The sequence below is a fragment of the Leucopleurus acutus genome (genome assembly GCF_964270905.1).
Source record: "Leucopleurus acutus genome assembly, chromosome: 2".
NCBI lineage: Eukaryota > Metazoa > Chordata > Mammalia > Artiodactyla > Delphinidae > Leucopleurus > Leucopleurus acutus.
In genome coordinates, this window is record NC_139143.1 from 59,597,607 (window position 1) to 59,621,001 (window position 23,395).

Here is a 23,395-nt window from a genome sequence, read left to right on the forward strand (position 1 = left end):
TATCATAGGACATTTCACAGGCATTTTAGAAGCCTATATTTTTTTGGCCACATCATGTGGCTTCTGGGATTTTAGCTCCCCGACCAAGGATCGAACTCGTGCCCCCTGGGGTGGAAGCGCAGAGTCCTAACCACTGGACTGCTAGGGAATTCCCTTAGAAGCGTATTTTTTGTGTGCCTTTCTCCACTAGCTGGGCAGGGACTGTCTTCATAAAAAGAGCTGCCATTTGTTGAGGGCTGCAATGTACTGGCTTATCTTGTTCAATTCTCACAGCTATTATTATGCTTGTTTTATAGGTGAAAAAATGGTTGCTCAGAGAGGTTAAATAACTTTCCCAAGGTCACAATGACTGAGTGGCTAAGCCAGGAATCCAGCATAGGTACATCTGATTCCAAGGCCTAAATTATTTTCTCTTCAATATGTTATCATCGGAACCATCCACAGTGCTCACAGCTTAGCTGTTGGGCTAAACAGATAAATACCACCTGAACAGTGAGATTAGTGAGCTAATCCAGGTTTATAAAATTCTTGGGAGGGAACATGTGGAAGGGAAGGGTTTGTTCTCTCTGGAGGAGGTGGGGTTGGAAAGGCTTCATAAAGTTGCCAAACTGCTTGGGAACTTGTAAACTGGTTCCATAATGATGGCTTAAGATGGAAAATAGATTCCTGCATCAAATATTGGTGATTAGTTTTGGAGGCCATGGCAGACATTGTTCAGGTCACCACTGCTTCCAACTGAGTCCATCTGGGTGCCAGGAATTTAGCCCAAATGCCTGCTGGTACCTGCAACCCAGTCAGCACATTGTTTCATTAAAATCTTATTTGCGCGCGCATATGTGTGTGTGTGTGTGTGTAGATGTGAATGTGTGTGTGTGAAAACTACTTTACATAATCATAGTTTTAATCTTACACACTATACTTTAAATTTAAATGAAATCAATACATTTTCAAGTTTGTGGCTATAAGGAATAGGGTAGTACTCCTAATTTTGTGTTAACTTTTCTTCCTGCTCTTGGGTCTTAACTGCAGGCATCCCTGGACGCTGCTTTCTCTCTATTCTTCTCTTCAGGGAATTCATCTATTTTCTAGGCTTGAACTACTGTAAAATTCCTATAAAATTAAACTTAAAACTACAAGCAAAAAAGCATGGCTTTAAAATGTACGGTACAATACCTTCTTTGTCTGCTGCAGAAGGCATTTGTGAGGGAGGGCACAGTGGGTGGCCGGGCTCTGGCATCAGGCAATTAGGAGGCTTCTATACTGCTCCATTTCCTAGCTGTGTGGCCTTGGGAAAGTTACTTAACTTCCTTAAGTCTGCATTCCCGATCTATAAGAGTGAAAATAATAGTATCCTAGTAATAGGACTATTGTGAGGACTAATAAAATAATGCAAAAGCACTTAGTAACTTGTTTGTTGTAAGTTACCAATAAGTGCTAGTTGTAACAATAATTATTATCACTCTCATCACTGGCAGGATAGAGCAATTTGGGTGATGGTGATTTGAAACCTGTGATGTACTATGAAAATGTGAAATATTATTGTTTTGTATAGTGTTGAGTGAAATCCAAAGAGCTCGATAGAAAGGGAATCGAACAAGAAATCAGGAAAGCCAGATCCTAACAGATCCTAATGCTATTTCAGCCACTAACCCTCACCGTGACCTTGGGCCAATCTCTCTCTGAGCCTCCGCTTTCTCACTTGTAAATGAAGCACTTTGCTTAGATTATGTTGACGAGCAATCCCAGCTCTGAAATTCTATGATTCCATGAGCGTTGGAGCAAATAAGTTATGTAGCAAATCTTACACAGTTCTTGGAATAGACTAGAAGGTTACTATGTCCCACATGTACCAATGGCCAAAGTCCATCTCTGAGGTTGATAAAAGTTAACTGCAACAGTCAGAAAGAGCTATCTGGGGGAATTCAATGAAAAGGCAAACTACAACGCACCTCAAGACTCTTGGGAGACATCTTTTTTGGTAGAAGGTAATAATGTATCTATAACGGCAATACTGAACTAGTCAGAAAAAAGGATCAGATCGTGCCCGGCAGCTGTATACTTAGGCAGGAAAGTAGGTGCAAGACCCCTTAACATTTTTGGCTGTGGCTTTGAATTGTAATGTGCTGGTAGCTCTCCCACACAGCTTGGGGGGCCCCTGGCTTCCTACCTTCCTAATGTACTGAGTATCTGCTGTGGGCTAGATGTAGTGGTCAACTGGGCTACTGAGACACACGGTCTCTATTCTCAAGGCACTGACAAACTATTGGATAAAGCATTATAACTGTGGGGGGTTACTTTTACATTTTCAGCACAGTCCTGCATGGTATTTATATTGTTTATATGCTGTTTGTCTATTATTCTGTGAAAACATAGCTGTTTGTGTATTCAGCTCTCCACCCTCAGCCCTCCAGCAGCTTCTGGATGTTAAATATTATCTCTTCATGTGAGCTGTACCAGCAGGAAGAGTCATCTGTTACTCTTTTACCTCCTAACGAGCCCTCAAACTGGTTTGTAGGGCAGTTAGAGATTCTTTCTTCGCAGAGGAGTGATCATTTCTGATTTAGTTTGCTTGGTCTTATTCTCCGCCAGGACTCAAATTTTGTTCTTCCTCTTCACTTTCCTACCTTACCCCACATAAAACAAAATAACCAGAAATGATAACAAAAACTAGACAGTATGGTGTGGTGGCAGCAATTTGATGGATCAGCTAAAATGCTTCTTTTGCTACTATAGCAGCTACTATTAAATGCCTTGTCACTTACCTTTGAAGTTCTTTGGAAAAGTGAAAGTTATTTTGCATATAAGTGCTTAAAATCACCTCAATTACCTAAGATACTTTCATCTCCCTCCAAGATTCTTCTTAAAGGGCCTTTTGCTATTTTCTTCAGATACTGTTATAAATGTAGAATGCAGTATTGATAGATTTCTCCAAACTCACTGATTTTCATATGCCCTGAGAATAACAAAGATATTATGAAAATGACAATAGAAAAAATTTCCATAAAAATAATTAATCAACAATCAAAAACCTGATGCTTAGAGATACTTCCAATTATCTGGAAAATTGATGCTAGGTAACCGACTGCTCATTCAACAATTCAGCGATAAGCATGTACTAAGTGCCTAAAAGTGTGGCATTGTGCAAAGTACTGCAAACATAAAGGAGATTAAGAAATGGTTGTTGCTTTCAAGGAGCTCAATTAAAAATTGTTCCCTTTATGTAAACCAGCTATACTTAATAAAAAAAATTTGCTTGCTTTATATCTTGTATAAAAACTTAATATTTTACAAAACGTTTTCCACATGTAACAACTCATTTCATCCCCAGATCAATATTGGTTTCATACTTCATAAACTTGAGATTTCTTGTTGCTCACTCTTATTTGGCAACCAGAATGTTGATTTTGATGATGATAATGTTCATATTTCTCCACTATTCCTGGTTTGATTTTATGTACCTAATGACTTAAGAGTTTGCAAAGTGTTTCATGGAAGATAATATTTTCCACCTTCTCACCTTCTAGTCCGTGTTCCTCTTCTGCCCAGTTTCTTCCTGAGGGAGGTGGGGCTAAAATGACTTCAAATTCCCTGTGAGTGCTCTTAAGATAACGGTGACCTCTCCTACATACCTGTGGTGGGAAACTGGTTTTTGAATTCCTTTCCCACCAAAGCCTTTAGGTCATGATTTCAGAAATTCATTCCTACTTCATTTTTGCTTTCCATTTTTCCTTTATTCCATTCCGGATCATTCCATAATTCTATGCTATCTTGGACTATTGTTTCCATCAAAAAAATAGAAACAGAATTTAGCAACTGAGGGATTATTCTGCCCAATGCTTTCACTTTATGGGGGAGGAACTGGGTTCCACAGCCATGAGGATTGCCAAAGCCATACAAATAGGTGGTAGAGTTGGGCTTGAACCTCAGAAGCTATACACTCTTTGACCAGATATCTTTTTTTTTTTTTTTTTTTTGGCTATGCCTGGAGGCTTGTGGGATCTTACAATAGTTCCCCCACCAGGGATTGAACCCTGGCCACCTGAAGTGGAAGCATGGAGTCATAACCACTGTACTGCCAGGGAATTCCCTGACCAGATGTCTTTTTAAAGATATCAGACTTTTTTTTTTTAATAAATTTATTTATTTATTTTTGGCTGTGTTGGGTCTTCTTTGCTGCATGCAGGCTTTCTCTAGTTGCTGTGAGCAGGGGCTACTCTGTTGCGGTGTGCAGGCTTTTCATTGAGGTGGCTTCTCTTGTGCGACACGGGCTCTAGAAGCACGGCTTTCAGTAGCTGCAGCACGTGGGCTCAGTAGTTGTGGCTCACAGGCTCTAGAGTGCAGGCTCAGTAGTTGTGGCACATGGGCTTAGTTGCTCTGCGGCATGTGGGATCCTCCCAGACCAGGGCTCGAACCCGTGTCCGCTGCATTGGCAGGCGGATTCTTTTTTGTTTTTAGATGTTGGGGGTAGGAGTTTATTAATTAATTAATTTATTTTTGCTGTGTTGGGTCTTCGTTTCTGTGTGAGGTCTTTCTCTAGTTGTGGCAAGCGGGGGCCACTCTTCATCGCGGTGCGCGGGCCTCTCATTATCGCCGCCTCTCTTGTTGCGGAGCACAGGTTCCAGACGCGCAGGCTCAGTAGTTGTGGCTCAAGGGCCTAGTTGCTCCGCGGCATGTGGGATGCTCCCAGACCAGGGCTCAAACCCGTGTCCCCTGCATTAGCAGGCAGATTCTCAAGCACTGCGCCACCAGGGAAGCCCTGGCAGGCGGCTTCTTAACCACTGCGCCACCAGGGAAGTACCAGACTGTCTTTAAAAGCTATCTGTCAAGTGAAACATTCTTCCCAGGATAACATTCTTTTATATTGCTAGTATATAAATATTTGGCTACTGTTGCAACAGAGACCTACCCAGTTTTACAATTTTTCACAGATTATACTGTTATGTTTTCAGTTTTCCCAGAGTGTACCTGTTCACCCAGGTACACTGTCCTTGAATCAATTGTTGAGCATCTACTATGTGTCACGCAGAACATAGGTGTTTTGGCCTGACTTTAATTGGAAGTACTCTTTGGATTCGCGTAGAATCATTTAACATTGGATTGCTAGTAACTGTACGGTTTTAGTGTAAGTAAGTGGTCCAGTAAGTGTGAGAAAATTAATAACAAGAATTGAATCCTAATAGGATGTCGAAGGTAGACATTAAAGCCTTTATGCATTTAGGATTTCACACATGCAGAGGACCCCCCAACCCCTAATTATTTATTTATACATTGTCTTATTGAAGTAGTTGATTTACAATGTTATATTAGTTTCAGGTGTACAACACAGTGATTCAATATTTTTCTAGACTATACTCCATTTAAAGTTATATTGGCGGTATTCCTTGTGCTGTACATTACATCTTTGCATCTTATTTATTTTATACCTAGTAGTCTGAACCTCTTCATCTCCTTCCCCTATCTTGCCCCTCCTCTCACCCCCCCCTTCCACTATTAACCACTAGTTTGTTCTCTGTATAAGAACCGCCAAGTGTGGTTTTTAAAGTCTCCTGAACTTGCTACAAAGAATGCCAACAAAGGTTAATCTCCGGGGATCTGTTTCTATTTACTCATCTTCCTCCATCCCCGCCCCCAACTCCACAGTGGGCTCCACCTGCAGGGGGCCCCGGGGGACCAGGGGGCCCGGGCGCCCGGAAGAAGCGCGGCACCCCCGCGGGTGGGACTGGCCCGTGGCGCGGTCCCGGCCGCTGCCGCCAGCCTGGGTCGGGTCGCGAGTCCCCGGCGGCCGGGGCGGGGCGGGCGGCGTCCTGCTCTTCCTGCCGCGCTCGGACCTCCCCCTCTGTCGACACTTGCGCGGGGCCCTGGCGTCGGCGTCGGCGTGGGGACTGTGCTTGCCTCGGGCGTGGCTCTGCAGGTGCGGCCCTGACTCACCACAGAACCTCCAAAGGCGTTAACCGGCTCGCCCCCAGTAACCCGAGGCTTTGTTCTGCGTTGCAGGAGGGCCGGGCAGGGCTGCGGCAGGCACTACCGCGCCGCGCTGGGCGCCGAGTTGAAGCAGCCCCTGGCCTTTGAGGAGGCGGTGCCCCGCCATCTCCGGCCCCGCGAGGTAGGGTGACTGGCCTGGCCCCGGGACCCCCTAGACGCCCCTTCTCCGCGGCCACCACCCAAGCCCCGCGGGCTCCCGACCGGAACTGAGTTCCCGAGTGCTCAGCTAAGGGGCGCCCGCGAGACTGGAGCGCAACTTCGTGCTGGGCTTCTAGAAAGGCCCTTTCTGGGGTCACAAAAAGGCCGAAGCGTAAAAGGAAGATTGTTCCCCAGAACACAAATGTAGAAGTCCCCAGAGCTGTTGCCTTAGAAACAGAGAATTCTGATTTGCACACGACTTTGCATAACCACCTGCAAGTTATTGATTTAGCACAGATAAATGGACCCCATGCTTTGCTTCCTCTTCTTCAATATCAGCATCTAATTATCTGCCCTCCCTCCTCCCCCACAGCCAGCCCGCTAACGCTATTTACATGATAATGTGTCTTGTTCCCTCCCCTGGTGTACTGCAGTGATTTGGGGTGGGTGGGGTTATATTAGGGTTGTGGGCATTTACCCATATTTAGGGTGGTGGAAAATGGGGTAGCCACTTTGGCTTTTCCTGTTGATCACCTTGGTAACACTGTCATCTGGCGTGGAGAATGAGAACCCCTGACAAGGTGAAGCAGGCAGTGAGTCTCAGGGTTGGGGACCGCTGGTGAGAGGGAGAAATGTGACTGTAGCCCTGAAGTGTCACTAACACGGACCCTGTGACTAAATAGATTATTTGGGTGAGTGCAGGACAGCAGCCAGTCTGCTTCCTGGGATTCACATGCTGAAAGATGTTCACCTTGAATCAAGGTGGAGTGGCTTGAGGATTTATAGGTGCTGTACATGTCAACAACTGTGTCAAGCACACAATGTGCATAGGCTTGAGGGCTGGGCTCCTTTGTTCTGTTATTTGTCCGGACTGCTGTGTCAGATATTAGCTCCTGAGAGCTGGGACTATGAGAATTTATCCATCGTTAAATCCCCATAGGATTTAACGTTAAATTTAATGTTAAATCCCCACATAGGCATGTGGCAGATGCTTAAAATATTGTTGAATGAATCCATTTTGCCCATAAAGTATCTTCTCATAAATAAGGTCACCTCTGTATGATATGGGAAATGTAAACAAACAAATATATAAATGAATGTCACCGATTCTGTCTCTCAGCCTTCATTTCCTCCTGTGATTCCAAGCCCTGTTGAGTTGGGTTGGTCTATGACAGTAGTTCTTTAACTCCAGGCTGCATCAGAATTACCTTGTCAAAACAGATTGCTGGGCTTTGTCCCCAGAGTTTCTGATTCAGTAGGTCGGGGGCTGAGAATTTGGATGTCTAACAAGTTGCCAGGTGACACTGAAGCTGGTGAGCTGGGGACCACACTTTGAGAACCACTGCTTAACAAGGTCTAGAGAAATTGCTGCAGGCCTGCCTCTGCTCTAGCTCTGTCATGAAACACATAAGCTGGGGAATCCTGTTCTAGCTTCTAGAATTCCTGATTCCCAAAACAGCTGATCATGTTACCCTTTGCTTAAAATCTTATAATGGCTTCCACCGTTCCTACGCTAAAGATTAAGATCCTCAGCAAACCCTACAAACCCTCAGATGCTGTGGGCCTTGCTCTCTAGCCCCATCTTTTTCTCTTCTTTGTGCACTAAGCTGTTTTTTCTTTTGTCCCCACCACCGGGCCTTTGCACATGCCATTGCTTTTGTCTGTGCCAGGCTCCCTACCCCCCTATTTTGAATAGTTAACTCCTAGCGGTTCTTAGGTCAAGTGTTACTTTCACAGGGGATTCTCTTGATTTCCCCCAAAGGTCAAATCTCCCCATTATGTGCTTTCGTGGCACCGTATATTTCTATCTTAACATTTTGTGTAGGAGTTGTAATTTAACACATAAATCCTCATAATTATTTGGTTAATGTCTGTCTTCTCTGCTATACTCTTAGCTCCATGAGGTCAGGGACCTTGTCCATTCTGCCTCATGAATGTACACTGGTACTTAGTTCAGTACCTGGCATATAGTAGGCATTCAGTAAATTCAGTAAATATTATGGTATAATTGAATGAACTTTGTTTCCAGAGATGTGTACTCCTCTGCCTTTTTGCTCTATTTCCTTTGCAGGTCAGAGTTGATGTCCATTTCTGTGGGGTTAACTTTGCTGATATTTTGGCCTGTCGTGATCAGTATCAGGAAAGGCCCCAACTTCCCTTCACATCCGGTGAGTACGAAGGGGCCAAGTGACTGCTTCAAAAAAAGAAGATATAGAGTGTTTTCAGAACCATGTGCTTCATCTTGGGCACTACGATAGCAGTGTCTGCCTGCTGTCAGTGGTGTCTTAGATATGTCAGCCTCACTACTAATTAGAATCACTAGATTGCAAGTGCTGTGAGGGAAGGTTCTATTACTGTCTTGCTCAACATTATTTCCCTCCCCCCACCCCCAGCCCCATTAGTACTCTTGTGTCTGGCTCATAGTAGATGCTCAATAAATACTTGATGGATTGATTGATTGAAATATAGTTGATGTACAATGTTATGTTAGTTTCATGTGCACTACATAGTGATGTGACATTTGCATACATTATGAAATGATCACTATGGTAAGTCCAGTAACCATGTGTCCCATACAAAGTTATTACAATATTATTGACCATACCCTTATGTTATATATTACATCCCTGTGGCTTTTTATTTTACAACTGAAGATTTGTACCTCTTAATCCCCTTCACTTATTTCATCCACCCCTCAATAAATACTTTAAAAATGCGTAAACGAACAAATACAATTTTACATATCATTATACTCACCAGAATCCTGATCAGAACCATCATTGGCCATAGTCATTCCCTTTCATTCCTTGACAGTGCCTCAATTTTGTTTTTACCCTGAAGGATCATAAACATCTGGTTGCAGCTAAAACTCTCAGTCCTCATGAATACATTCCCAAAGAAACCTAATACCAGAGGATCAGAAAGAAACAGTTTATACATTTCTTAGCAGCCTGCTCTCTGATTTGCATTATGCCCAATCTGATTACATTTAGATCCTGAATATGTGGACCAATGACTGATTTTTGTTGCTGAAATTTATTAAAAGAGATATAAGTATAGTTTAGTATGTATCTGTATATATATAAGTAATATACAGTTATATGCTGTAAATATACAGTACATGTATATTTTATACAGATATATACTATTAGGGATACAGTGATTGCAAAACAGTTGCTGTGTTTTGGCCTTAGGGTACTTGGTTAAGTCTCAACAATTGGAACCATTTCCCTCTGTTTGTATTTGTTGAAATGCTGGATGGGGGAAGATGTCATACTCAATTGAGTTATTCTTCTGGCGGCTCAAGTGGGAAATGTATGATAATTAAATTCAGAAATTTGGAGGTAGAAGAGGAAAGGGCAGACAACACCAATTCATCCAACTGAGCCAAGTACTATGTGAATAAATATAGTTCATGTCCTCGAGGGCCTCATAGTTCAGAAAAGGAGACATGGAAACAGATAAATACAATATGATGAATTTGTCATTGAGGTGCTGTAGGAACCCGAGGCCCCAGTGATCAAGGTCAAAAGTACTTGTGTACCCGTGATTCTCTGTGCTTTCGCCCATTCTTAAAATTTTCATTTGTGTCACGGTAAGAATGGGACTACTATAGCTTTTTAGGTTGTTATCACGAAATCTTAGTTCACTTTCCCGTGCTTTGGGTACAACACTCTTACCCTTCTTCCTGGGTCGGGGGAACACAAACCCTCTCAGCTCCAGATGACTCATAGGACGGCCTGTTGATCAGGATTTTCTCATCTCTCTTGTGCTGGGCTTTACAGATAATCTTTAAACTATTTGTTTTAGGAATGGAGTTTTCTGGGACAGTATTGGAGACAGGCACAGATGTCAGCACGGTGAAAGAGGTAAATTAGTTGAATCTAGGGAATTGATGTGTGGGTTACTATGAGAAATGTGCTAACTTCATTTGTAGCCAAAGGGTCTTGCTTCTCCTGGACTTTGCCAGCAGACACCAAAGGGAAAACGAGACGGAGCAGGGAGAAACTAATTCTGAATTGAGGGAAGGAAGTCTGTGGAAGTTCCTGGCTTCGTTAAATATTTTATTACTAATAAAAGGCAGCACCTGGATTTTTAGTTACTGAGAGGATAGAGAATTCTCAAGTTTCAGTCTCGTGAAAGAAATGAACACTGGGATTCTAATTCATATTAGTCTTTTTCTTTTCTTGTTTTCTTTTTTTTGCGGTATGTGGGCCTCTCATGTTGTGGCCTCCCCCGTTGCGGAGCACAGGCTCCGGATGCACAGGCTCAGCGGCCATGGGCCTAGCGGCTCCGCGGCATGTGGGATCTTCCCAGACCGGGACACGAACCCGTGTCCCCTTCATCGGCAGGTGGACTCTCAACCACTGTGCCACCAGGGAAGCCCCATATTAGTCTTTTTCTTGCTCAGTCCTATCATTGTCCAAAATGTGCTCAGATTGGCTTGGCCACCTGATGGGGGTAGTGAGAAAATGGCTGAATTATTTACTGAACAGTAACACTGAACAGATAATTAAGGGAACCTGTGTCTCAGTGGGTCAGAAAGAAAGATTTTCTTTCTTTTTTGGATTAATTCGGGAAGGGATAAATAGCAAGGGCATGCATTTGAACATACCCTTAATGGTATTTTCCCTTCAGGGAGATGGAGTTATTGGCGTGAGTGGCTTTAATGGTATGGCTGAAGAATGCATCACTGACCACAAGGTAGCCCTACCTCTCAATACTAGTCCTTGGAGATATTTTTTCTGGTTTCTTTTCTTTACTTTTCATCTATCCATCATTCCTTCTTCTCCTTTCCCTCTCTTTCTTTGTATTCTTTTGGTTATATCTTGTTTCTCAGCCAAGCACTTCTTTCTTTCAAATGCTAAAAGCCCCCCCCCCCCTTTTTTTTTTTTTGCGGTACGCGGGCCTCTCACTGTTGTGGCCTCCCTCTCCCGTTGCGGAGCACAGGCTCCGGACACGCAGGCGCAGCGGCCATGGCTCAAGGGCCCAGCGGCTCCGCGGCATGTGGGATCTTCCCAGACCGGGGCACGAACCCGTGTCCCCTGCATCGGCAGGCGGACTCTCAACCACTGTGCCACCAGGGTAGCCCTAAACCCCTTTTTTATATCGGTGTGACAACACTTGCACAGAGGTTTGTTTGTGTAGAGTGGTTTAATGAAGAAGGGCATTTTGTTTTCTGAGCCCCGGAGCAACTGACTGGCTCTCCAAGTGGACCATAGTTAGGGGGTTTTGGTAGAAAAACTGGTTTGGGGCATTGAGCTGGATATAATGGGTTTCTTCCCCACATCAAGCTTGTGAAAGAGAGAGTCCTGGGAACGTTGCCAGCGAGGGTGGGCGTGGGGTGGGTGTGGGGTGGGCTATGTTTGTGCAGGATGTGAATGATGCCCCCTAGTGGTGAACTGTACACTTTTTTTAAAAACAGCTTTATGTGAGGTAAAATTTTTATACCGTCCAGTTCACTCATTATACTACAGTGGCCTGTGTTACCTCCTCTGTAAGCTGGTTCCTTCCTGATCCAGATGCCAGCCTTAGGATTTTCGAAGAGTGATGCACCCAAGTCTTGAACTTGGCCACTGCTCGCTTGGTCTTGACTTCCACTGGGCTTGGTTCCTGACATGTGTTGCCCTTTGCAAATCAAATCATAATATATATATTGAGCAGCCTTTATGAAAAGGTACAGGTGCTTAATCTCTAAGTCACTGTTATCACTTTTATAGGCACTGTGGCAGATTCCAGAAAGGGTCCCCCTCCGAAAAGCTGCTGCCCTGCCGGTATCTTATGGCACTGCTACTTTGGCCTTGGAGCGCCAGGCCCATACCCAGCCTGGGTGAGAACTGTGTAGACAATAGAGGGCTAGATGGTACCTTCTCTGATACCAGAAGTGTCCACCAAGACCTTGCCCCTTCCTTTCCTTTCCCTGACCCTTACCTCATGTCTATCTGAGGAAAGGCCGAAGGAAGGTAGCGAGTGACCCAAGATTGGAGTCTGGTGACAGTGGGGATATCCTTTTGTCTGAGAGGGAATGGTAGACTGAGAACTTGGCCAATATGTATTTGGAGAAATCTGTCCCTCAAGTCTGACCCCTCTGGATATCACCTCCTAGAAAACTTTACGTTTTAGCCAGCTGGTTTATTTAAACTCGCTTCACTCTGGTTTTAATGGAGGCCTGTGGTATTTGTTTCTGTGAGGCTTGGTTGGGTGTACCTAACTGGGATATTTCAAACTCAGAGGTGCTGAATTTCCCACTTTACCTGGAGCATAACTACAGCTTCTTGCTCTTTTCAGAGAGCCTCAGAATTGATCCAGGGAGATGGGCTTAGTTGAGCAGTGGCTGTTACCTTCTAAAATTTGGCAGTGTTTAGTAGGAGAATGATTTTAGGACAGAATTTATGAAGCAGAAATTGGAGTGGTAGTGCAAAGGAAGGCTGCCACTGGAATGAGGAAGAGACTACCTAGAGAGATTAAGGACCCTTACCTGGGAAGTCTTCAAGACGGGACTAAATCAGCACTGATCTACATACATAACCCAGCCTGAGAAGCTGGAGAGCATACACATATGTGTACATGTACATGAAGGGTCGAATGAAATGGCCTCTCAGTTCTCTCCTTGCTTGAAAATGTCCTAGCTTCAAAATGTTCGTGAAATCATACCGTTGGAGGATTTTTGATGTCTTGAGTAACACTCATCTTTCTCTGGCACAGAGAAGCTGTTTTAGTGACAGCAGCAGCTGGAGCCACAGGCCGTGCCGCGATTGATGTGGCAGCAAGTGTTCTTCAGGTCAAGGTATTTGCATGTTTGATTCTCCATTAAAAAATATCATACCTCTTGTTTTCAAACATGGAGTATATTCATTTATTTATTAAAAATCATATGCAAGTTACTGGGGATGTAAAGTAACCTAGAGTAGGGTCTTGCCATCTGTTTGCTTGCAGACTAGTGAGGGGACTTAGGAGTAAACCACTCATCCTTCTAAGTTACTAGAACCTGGCAAGGTTCAATTCGCTTCACAACCTCTGAAGATTCTATTCCTTCTACCTATAATGCTCTAAACTGTCCCCCCCGAGCTTCAAATTTAAACTCAGATGTCGCTTTTTTGGAGAAGTATTCTTTGTCCCTCAGGAGATGTTTGTCCCCTCCCCTGGACTATTTGTATGTGGTCTCATAGCATCCTGTACTTCTCTTTCATAGCATGTGGTTAATCCTTTACTTGTGTCATTACTAGATCAATGTGTCCCTCCCACTGGACTGTAATCCCCATCAAGGCAGGAGTGTGTCTGTTTGATTCATTATTGCAGTCCCAGCACCTAGCATGGTGCCGAGACCTTAGTAGGCACTCAATAATTATTTCTTGAATGAATGAATAAATACATGAAAGCAAGACCCACCTCTCTACAGGGGCTTTTCTCGGAGGCTGCAGGTATTAGAGAAGAAGGATTTCTTGGAGGAGGTGGACATTTAAGCTGACTTTTGCAGGACTGATAGCAATTGAATAGAGGAAGAAGGGAAGGGAAGGCCATTTTAGTGGTGGGAGGACATATTAGAAGACAGAGACATAGGTACTAACGTGATGCATTCAGGGAATTGCAAATAGCATCTGTGGAGCGAAGGATGTGTGTGGGGAACAGTGGGAGATGACTCTAGGGAGCGGAGCAGAGATAAGATCATGAGACACTGAGGAATTTGAACATTTCTTGGAAGCTGCAGGAGCTATTGAGGATTTTGTAGAGAAGTGACATGATCATCTTTGCATTTTGCAAAGTTCACTTTGGTAGCAGTGGGGATGAGGGATAGGGGCAAGGTCAGAGGCAATAGGACAGATTCCTGGAGCAATCCAAGCCAGAGGTGATGATACTTGAAACAAGGCACTGGAGGCGATGATCAGAGAGATACCAAAGTAGAAGAAAATAGAGAATTTGGTGACTGGGGAGCATCCTGATATAGTTGAAGGAACAAAGACTTTGACATTAGCCCGACCTAGGGGCAAACTGTAGCTCTGTCTCTGGCTTAATAGCTTCAGTTTCCTCATTTGTACAATAATGCTTTCTCATTGGGTGGTTGTGGGAATATTGAGGTCACTCGTGCCATGTGCCTGTTTGAGGGCATGGTGTGTCATGGAGGATCCCTTAAAAAGGGATCCTGTTATTATTAGATATTGAGTGGGAAGGCGCAAACTAGGTGCACTTGGGGATTTGCCATTTGCTGGGACTGAGAACCCGGGAGGATATGGTGAGTTCAGTTTTGGATGTGCTGAGTGTGAGGTTCCTGCGTAGCCTGCGGTTAGGATGTCCAGAGGCACCAAGATGCTATACAGGTTTGGTGATAATTGGACTGGTGTGGAATTTCTCCAGGTGGCAGCTCTCCTTTCTCACATTGACTTTCTTTTGGGAAGGACATATGAGTTCTGAAAGCAGTCTTAGATACCAGGAGGCTCTTCATGGAGTATGAACACATTTCAACTCAAAAGCGAGGGCTTTTAGCACCTCTCTTAGCGGGGAGACCACAGTTAGTCTCATTGTCTAGAACCACTGACTATTTAACATTTCTGGGAAGATAAAACTGTACCATTTGTTTTATTTATTTATTTTTAATTAAAAAAAAATATTTATTTACTTATTTTTGGCTATGTTGGGTTTTCGTTTCTGTGAGAGGGCTTTCTCTAGTTGCGGCAAGCGGGGCCACTCTTCATCGCGGTGCGCGGGCCTCATTATCGCGGCCTCTCTTGTTGTGGAGCACAGGCTCCAGATGCGCAGGCTCAGTAGTTGTGGCTCACGGGCCTAGTAGCTCCGCAGCATGTGGAATCTTCCCAGACCAGGGCTCAAACCTGTGTCCCCTGAATTGGCAGGCAGATTCTCAACCACTGCGCCACCAGGGAAGCCCTATTTTTAATTTATTTTAAAAGGAGATTCTGCTACTTTTATTTTTTTTTTTGGTTGCACTGGGTCTTAGGTGCAGCAGGTGGGCTCCTTATTGCAGCAGGTGGGCTCCTTAGTTGTGGCATGCATGTGGGATCTAGTTCCCTGACCAGGGATCAAACCCGGGACCCCTGCATTGGGAGCGTGGAGTCTTATCCACTGCACCACCAGGGAAGTCCCTACCATTTGTTTTAAATAGTTATAGGAAGTTAAGTAGAGAGAAAAATTTGTTTTAATTCAGATATTAAAATTAATCTAAGCTGTATTTTCTTTAGCAGCAATAATGGTTTTAAGCAAAAACAAACAAAAAAATAATGTCATCATGCCACCTACTTGGAACAGGTCATTTTGATAACATCTTTCATTCACAGTATTTCATATTGCTTTCACATTGCCTCCACAGCAATTTTCTTACCCTTGGTCCTCACAGACCCCTTGGGAGATGGGGAATGCAAGTGTTTATTTTCCCTATTTCACGGACAAAGAAGGTGAGGCACGAAGAGAGAAAATGATTCACAGCAGGCCTCACTGGGACCTACAGAGAATCCTGGGGTTGGAATCAGGTGCCTGACCCTCGACTGGTGTCTTCCCTCTATGGCACTGTGTGCTGATAGCAGTCAGTGAAACGCAGATGTTTGAGGTTCCACGGGAGAGTATATGAGGGTAACTTTCAGTTTCAAATAGTTATGGGTGAGTTTGGAATTTTTTAAGGACACAGATGTTCTTGGGTGTTTGCACATTCTGAATGTCACCTTGGGGCCAAAGTGCTTGGGCTGGTGGATTCTGCTCAGGGATAAGGCACCTCTAGGCAATTCTTGAGTGTCTGAAGATTTTCTGGAGACTTCCAAACCCCAGACCTCCTCACAATATCGCCCACAGCCATCTATGCCATCTTTGGCAGGTCTTAGGCATGGCTTTCTCCCAGGGTGATGGAGTGGAAAAGCATGGGCTTTGGAATCAGCAGCATTGGATTTGAATAGTTGTTCTATCACCTACTACCTGGATGATCCTGGCTTAATTATTGGGTTGGACAAGAAGTTTGTTCGGTTAGTGAATACATTGTTCAGTAAAATTCTTCATGAAAATGAAAAATGTGTCTTTTACTTAAAACCGAACAAACTTTTTGGCCGACCCAATACTTACCCTTTCTGGGTCTTTGTTTCCATCTACAGAATGGGAGTAACTGTACCTCCCCCATAATGTTCTTATGAGGTTTAAATAGAATAAACGATTGCATATGAGTAACAATAGATTCAGTTTATCCAACACTTTGTTTTCTAAGTGCTTTATATACAGTATTCCATTTAATTTTAAAAATTTGTCTTATTTTATGGTTGGGGTAACTGAAGCTTAGAGGAGTTGGCAGGCAAAATAGAGGTTAAAAGCATGAACTCTAGAGACGAATTACCTGGGTTTGGATCCCAGTTCTGCCTCCCATGAGCTGTGTGACCTTGGGCAAGATACTTAACCTCTTTTGCCTCAGTTTCTTCATCTTTAAAATGGGGATAATAATAGTATGCATATTATTGGGATATTAAGATTAAATGAGTTATTAATATATGTAAAGCATTTAGAATAGTTTTGGGCACATAGTAAGCACCATGTAAGTGTTAGTTCTTACTAAGTAATTTGCCTTAGGTAATACAGCTAGTTAGTAGTAGAGCCAGGATTTGGACTCAGGTCTGTCTGACTTCAAGATCTTTCCATTGAATCATGTTTTACCCTCTGAGAAGTTTTTCCTGATCTTGTAGATCGAGGTTAGGCACCTCTAGCTTGCACATACTGGACCCAGTATGATGGCAGTACTTCTGCCATCATACTGCTGGATCTTGCTTTTTTGACTCTAAGCTGGTTATTTAGCTTGTGTCCTTACTACTTGACTCATAGTGGGTACTCAATAAATGGTGGTTTTAATTTGCATTTGGAGAAGAACTTGTGAGTGTCTCCTGAACTGTCGCCTAGCTAGACCCACTGGGGTTCCAGGATTCCTGGAAATGTGGATCACGTTGCCAGTGGGTATGCAGGGGCCAGTGTGATGGTGCTGTGTGATGGGCCTTATGTGTTGGGTTGAGGCTGATGCTAGGACAGTGAGGTCACGCTGGTTTCCTTCTTTAGTTGGAGGCTGGGTGGGTGGGGTGAGCCTTCTTGGTACGTATTCTGGACCATCAGAAGCATTGTGTTCTTTATGTAGGTAATAGCTGCAGCTGTGCAAGCTGGCGATGCAGAGGGGTGCACAGTCCATCGTGAGCTACAGTCAGGGCAGCCTGAAGGAAGCAGTGGGGAAGCTGGTGGGCAGTGGCGGGGTGAACGTGGTCATTGATACCGTGGAAGGAGATATCTTCCTGGAGGCTCTCCGCAGGAACATGCAGTGGTCCTCCCGAGTGGGCTAGACCTGGGGCTCTGCAGAAACCTTTCCAGACCTGTGTCTTCCTTCTGGCCTTGCTTCTTTTTTGTCTTTGCTGCTCACTTTTCCCGTAGCCACTGGCATCAACGAGAACAGCTGAGTGGCTGGGTGAAAAGGAATAGAAGCAGAGGGAAAATCAGGAAATGCTTAAATATAGCAAAAACAAAATAGCCAACTGGAAAATATCCAAAAAACGACTGCGGAGTCTCTAGTTGGCAATATCAAATGTTTTAGAAATTATACATGTGTTAAATTCAGCTATGCCTGCCCCCACTAACTACTTCATATACATGGTGTCGGTAATTCTTGAGATCATTGTTCAGATGTTAGAATTACTGGGGTGGCAGTCTCCCAGTTCACTGAGCAGCAAGGTACAGACTCTTTTGATCTTACTGGTTTCTGAAGCAGCCACCAGTATAGGTGTCTCCTTGACTTGTTTTATTAAAAAAAAAAAAAATCACTGGAGATTTCATGGGACTGCTGTAACCACACCAATTCTCATTCTGTTTCAACCAGAGACCCTGGAGGGCTCTGATAATGTTAACTTCATTTCTTGTGTCATCCTGGTAAGCACAGTTTCGTGGTTTATCTTAGTTTAAAGTAGAAGAAACAGAAGCAGAGAGAGCAGCTTGCCCACAGAAGGGATCCATGTGGTTCTATAGCCCCTGTGCATCACTGCACTGTGTCCACTACTGTGCTTAGACAGGAGGCAAAGGGAGGAGTGTGTTGACTAAATGGGGAGCCAGGACAGAGGACTGCTAATTCATACCCTTCTCTTGCCTTCCAGGTAATAGTATTTTGTCAATTATTCAAAATTCCCTAGAAAAGTATATAAATTAAATGAGTCCTAAAGTAAGCCTTAGTGTAAAGCAAATGATGCTTCATGAGAGAGTCTGAATTCTTATTCTTGCTTCCTAAGTTCAAAATTTTCAAACTGAGTTGTTCAGCATTGGAATGATATCTGTTTATACCTGATTCCCTTCCACAAAGTAGTTGAGTAGTTAAATAGACAGCTTTGATTCTAAAGTGGGTTCCCTTACAAGACTGGCTAGTTTCTCTGACCCCCTACTATCTTGCTTACGGCTTATTTTTCTATTTTCCTACTGAGGAATACAAATTGGTGTAGAATGGGTCACCCCTGCCAGTTTGTAAGGTCAATAGGAATTCCCAGCTGGGTGTTTAATGCATGTTGCTTTTTTTTTTTAATTGTGGTAAAATATACAGTAACCTAATATTTAGCATTTTAACCATTTGTAAGTATACAATTAAACATGTTGACAATGTTGTGTCAACATCCCCAACAAAAACTCTGTACCCATTACACACCTGCCCCCCACCCCCAAAACCTACTTTGTCTCTCTGAATTAATGTACATTGCTTTCTCTCCCCTCATTCTGTGTTTTTTTTTATTGTGGTAAAAAATACATAACAAAAGACTTGCTACATTTACCATTGTAAAGTGTAAGTTCAGTAGTGTTAAGTATATTTACATTGTTGTGAAACAGATCTTCATAAGTTTTTCTTCTTGCAAAGCTGAATTCTATATCCATTAAACAACAGCTCCTCTTTCCCCGCTTCTCCCCAGCCCTTGGTAACCACCATTCTACTTTGCTTCTATGAATTCGACTACTTTAGATACCCCATATAAGTAGAATAATACAGTAGTTGTCTTTTTGTAAATGGCTTATTTCACTTATCATAATGGCCTCAAGGTTCATGCATGTTTTAACATGTGACAGGATTTCCTTCCTTTTTGAGGCTGAATAATATTCTACTGTATGTATATAACACATTTTGTTTAAACATCCATCAGTTGATGGACATTTGGATTGTTTCCACCTCTTGGCTATTATAGATAGTACTGCTGTAAACATGGGTGTACAAATATCTCTTCAAGACCCTGCTTTCACTTCTCTTGGATATAGATTCAGAAGTGAGATTGCTGGATCATATGGTCGTTCTATTTTTAATTTTTTGAGGAACCTCCATACTGTTTTCCATAGCATTTGCACCATTTCACAATCCCACCAACAGTCCATGAGGGTTCCATTTCTCTAAATCCTTGCCAACACTTATTTTCTGTTTTTTTTTTTCTTTTTTTAAATAGTAGCCATCCTAATGGCTGTGAATGTACATTGCCTTTTATAATCTTTTTTTCTTCTCCTTTTCCCCTCAGCCTGGCATGGGAGGGCAGGATTGTGGTGGTGGGTTTTGCTGGAGGAACCATTGCTTCTGTGCCGGCCAGTCTTCTGCTCCTGAAGAATATCTCTGCCATGGGGCTGTACTGGGGCCGATACCAGGACCAGAACTTTCCCCTCTTCTTCAGAGGCCTGTCCTCAGCAATTCAGTACTGCCAGGAAGGGTGCACCCAGCCATACATTGGAGCGGTTTTTAAGCTGGAGGAAGTGAGACGCTCTTAAGGGATGTGATGTAGATAAGGCCAGGAAATAATCTGTGCCAAACTACTGGCTAGTTTCTCTCTAGGTACTATAAATCCTCCTTTTATAGAATTAAAGAGTAAACACAGTGCAGAATAATGAGGTGTCACAGGCTGCAGAGTCATAGGATTTCTCCCTGTTGGGTTGTATGGCTGTATACTCAGGCCTAGTAAGCCAGTGGGGAACTGAAACTGCGAAGGCCATGAAGGAGCTGGATTTTGAGGGCTCTGTCTACATCACTGGTGTCTTAAATAGAGGGATGTGATAGTACTTAGAAAATAATTTACCCGTGTTGATATGAACTCTGAACTTCACAACATACAAGTCTAAAAAGGAAGCACTTAACTTGACCTTTGATTTTAGAATACAGACTCCTTTAAAGTACAACCAGATGATTTAAGCTGGAGTTCTGTGAACAGAACACCAAAATCATGCTCAGTATCATATGACTATAATTCATCCATTAGTCACTGTAGTTAATTTCATTGGCTATTCAAGCCCTTTTTCATTCCCTCACAGTCCCATTAATGTGGCCTAAACTTCCTCCAGAGTATAATTGTGCGCATTCATATGCAGTATAGTTGTAAATGTGATTCTGTTATGCATTCGCTGTGAAGGGTTTTTTTTCTTTTGGTTGCACCTTGTGGCTTATGGGACCTTAGTTTCCCAACCAAGGATCGAAACCCGGACCCTGGCAGTGAAAGTACTGAGTCCTAACCACTGGACCTTCAGGGAATTGCTGAAGGGTTTTTTTTTTTTTGGCTTAATTTGTTTTAATGTTCAAAAAACTGTTTTGGTAACTCTAGTCAGCCACTGATGGAGGTGGTGTTCCATTCATATGCAGATTCGTGGAGCCCAAGCTGCCAGGCTTCATTGCTCTCCAGCCTTCCATTTTTATGTTTTTCCTATGATGAGGCACATTCTTCTCAAACATGTTTTACTTTCCTCCTCATCTTTTTGGTATGTCAGTCAAGGAGGTAATGTTCAGTGGTAAAAAGAGAACCTGACTGGCCGTCAGATAACTGTTGGATTCGTTTCTGTTTTAGCTCTGTCCCCATGTGGTTACAACTTTGTGGAAGTCCTCTCACCTTTCTGACCTTCACTTTCCACATCTCTGAAGTTGAGGGGCAGGAATTCCCTGACGATCCTGTCGTTAGGACGTGGCGCTTTCACTGTCAGGGCCGGGTTCAATCCCTGGTCGGGGTATTAATATCCCATAAGACGTGTGGCATGGCCCAAAAAAAAAAAAAAAAAGTTGAGGGGTAGGACGGTATCAGTGGCTTTCAGATTATGCTTCCGAGCCACATTCGGGATGGGGGGTTGCAGGTGTAGACTTGAGCCTCTTGGGCTCCGGGACTCCATTTCTGCTGCTGAGGCCTGAGTAGCTGCACGTTTTTATTTTTTTATTCATGCTTTTCTTAAGAAAAGGTTTTGTGGCTTAAAAACTTGAACACCACCAGTTTAGAGAATTTCTGGATCCCTTTGCATCTTGTGGCTTTTATTATGTGACTCGTAAACTGAGGTTTGCTTTACCTGTGGCTCACATACACCTGTTGATGGAGGATAAGCACAGTTAGGCAGTACCGGCGTGGAACCGCGTGCTAGTCTGTGCTGTTTCTTCTCTGCTTTGGTGTGTTCTAGGTGCATCTGGTAAGAGAAAAAGCCAGAGGTAGATTACGGTTTTAATCATCCACAATGATATCCTCTCTTCTCTTAAACACAAATTACTAACCTGCTGTCAGCTTCCATTTGCCCTCCTTTTCACTGAGGAGGGCACATAGGATTTTTCTAGTTCTTCCCACTCTGCTGACCTTCCCGTTATCAACTGTTCCCCGAGGCCACGCTCCCTAACATATTTCAAGCATCTCGTTTACACACCATCCATTTACTATTTCTTCCCTTTCTGCTTCTTTCAATATGCAAGTCATTTAGAATAATAGTAATAACGGCAGCTCACAGATGTTAGGTGCTTATTATGGGTCAAGAACTGTGATAAGCACTTTACAGGCATCTTCTCACCTAATCTTCGCAACAACCCTTTGAGGTATGAACCATTTTTATCACATGTTGCAGATGAAGAAATCAAGACTTGTAGATCTAAGAAACCTGCCGTATTGTATGTAGTAATGACAGACCCGGAATCCAGTCCAGGTGTGTTTCTGATTCCAGAATTGGAGCTCCTTATGGCTATGTCAAACTCTCTCTTCAAACAAGCCAGGAAATTGCTTCTTAGAAACCTTATTCTAGTGTATGAAGTTTATCCATCTATCATGGAATCATCTATGTGAATGAACTATCTCACTGTTAAAATGACCAGGAATCTTGAATTTTCCTAAGCAGTACCAGAATTTATATATTTTGTTCTTTTAAAATGAAGATGATTAAATGAAATTATAATTAATTTCACTGAACTTTAAAGCCTGGGTAATATTTTTTTCATGTTTCCAGGTATACATGTATGTGTCTGCTCTCTGCTTTCTATTCTATTCCCTTGGTTCACATACCTGTTCCTATAATAGTATCACACTGTTTTATGTTTTTAGCTTTGAAGCGTGTGTTAATATCTGGAAGAGTAACTCTTCCACCTGTGTTCTTCTTTTTCAAATATGACTTAGCTCTTAGTGAATCTTTATCCTTTTAGATAAATTTTGGAAGAAATTTCTTTAGTTCGTCAAAAAATCTGGCTGAAATTTTGAATGGAATTGTGTTGACTTTAGAGATTAATTTGGAGGAGTATTGATATTTTTGCAATTTTAAGTTGTCTCATTTATGAACAGGGATATATTGCTATTTATTCAGATCTTTCATGTTTTTAAATAGAATTTAAAGTTGTTCTCCTTAAACTTGTGTGGATTGTTCTGAGTTATGTTAATTACAAGTACCTTACTGGTTCTGTTGCCCTTGAGAACAATATTTTATTTCTGTTATATTTCCCAGTTGATTATTTCTGATATAGAGAAATACCAGTAATTTTTGTAAGCTGATCTTGTATCTTGTAAGTTTCTTCCATGTCTTTTCATGGCTTGATAGTTCATTTCTTTTTATCACTGAATAATATTACACTGTATGGGTATACTACAGCTTGTTTACCCATTCACCTACAGAAGGACATCTTGTTTGCTCCCGAGTTTTGGCAAATATGAACAAAGCTGCTATAAACATTCTTGTGTAGGTTTTTGGGTAGATGTAAATTTTCAACTCATTTGGGTAAATACTTAGGAATGCGATTGCTGGATCATATAAGATTATGTTTAATTTTATAAGAAACTGCTATACTGTCTTCCAAAGTAGTTGTATCATTTTGCATTCCCATCAATAAAGAATGAGAGTTGCCATTGCTCCACATCCTCATCAGCATTTGGTGGTGTTAGTTTTTGGATTTTAGACATTCCAATAGGTGTGTAGTAGAGGTATCTCACTGTTGTTTTAATTTACAATTCTCTAATGACAATATGATGAGCATCTTTTCATATGCTTATTTACCATCTGTATATCTTCTTCTTCTTTTTTTTTTTTT

At 42.7% G+C, this 23,395-nt stretch overlaps 1 protein-coding gene across 1 annotated transcript in view; it reads left to right on the top strand.

Moving 5' to 3' along the window:
* Positions 1-5,564: 5,564 nt before the first annotated feature.
* Positions 5,565-23,395, top strand: part of LOC309973948 (quinone oxidoreductase-like protein 2) — a gene marked incomplete at both ends in the record, with an annotated part of 30,698 nt that continues 12,867 nt past the window's right edge. The window contains 9 exon segments of the mRNA XM_082858415.1: positions 5,565-5,911; positions 5,995-6,103; positions 8,192-8,288; positions 9,931-9,989; positions 10,759-10,824; positions 11,841-11,950; positions 12,826-12,907; positions 17,235-17,404; positions 19,617-19,845. Of these exon segments, the coding sequence (XP_082714541.1) occupies positions 5,565-5,911; positions 5,995-6,103; positions 8,192-8,288; positions 9,931-9,989; positions 10,759-10,824; positions 11,841-11,950; positions 12,826-12,907; positions 17,235-17,404; positions 19,617-19,845 (1,269 nt within the window).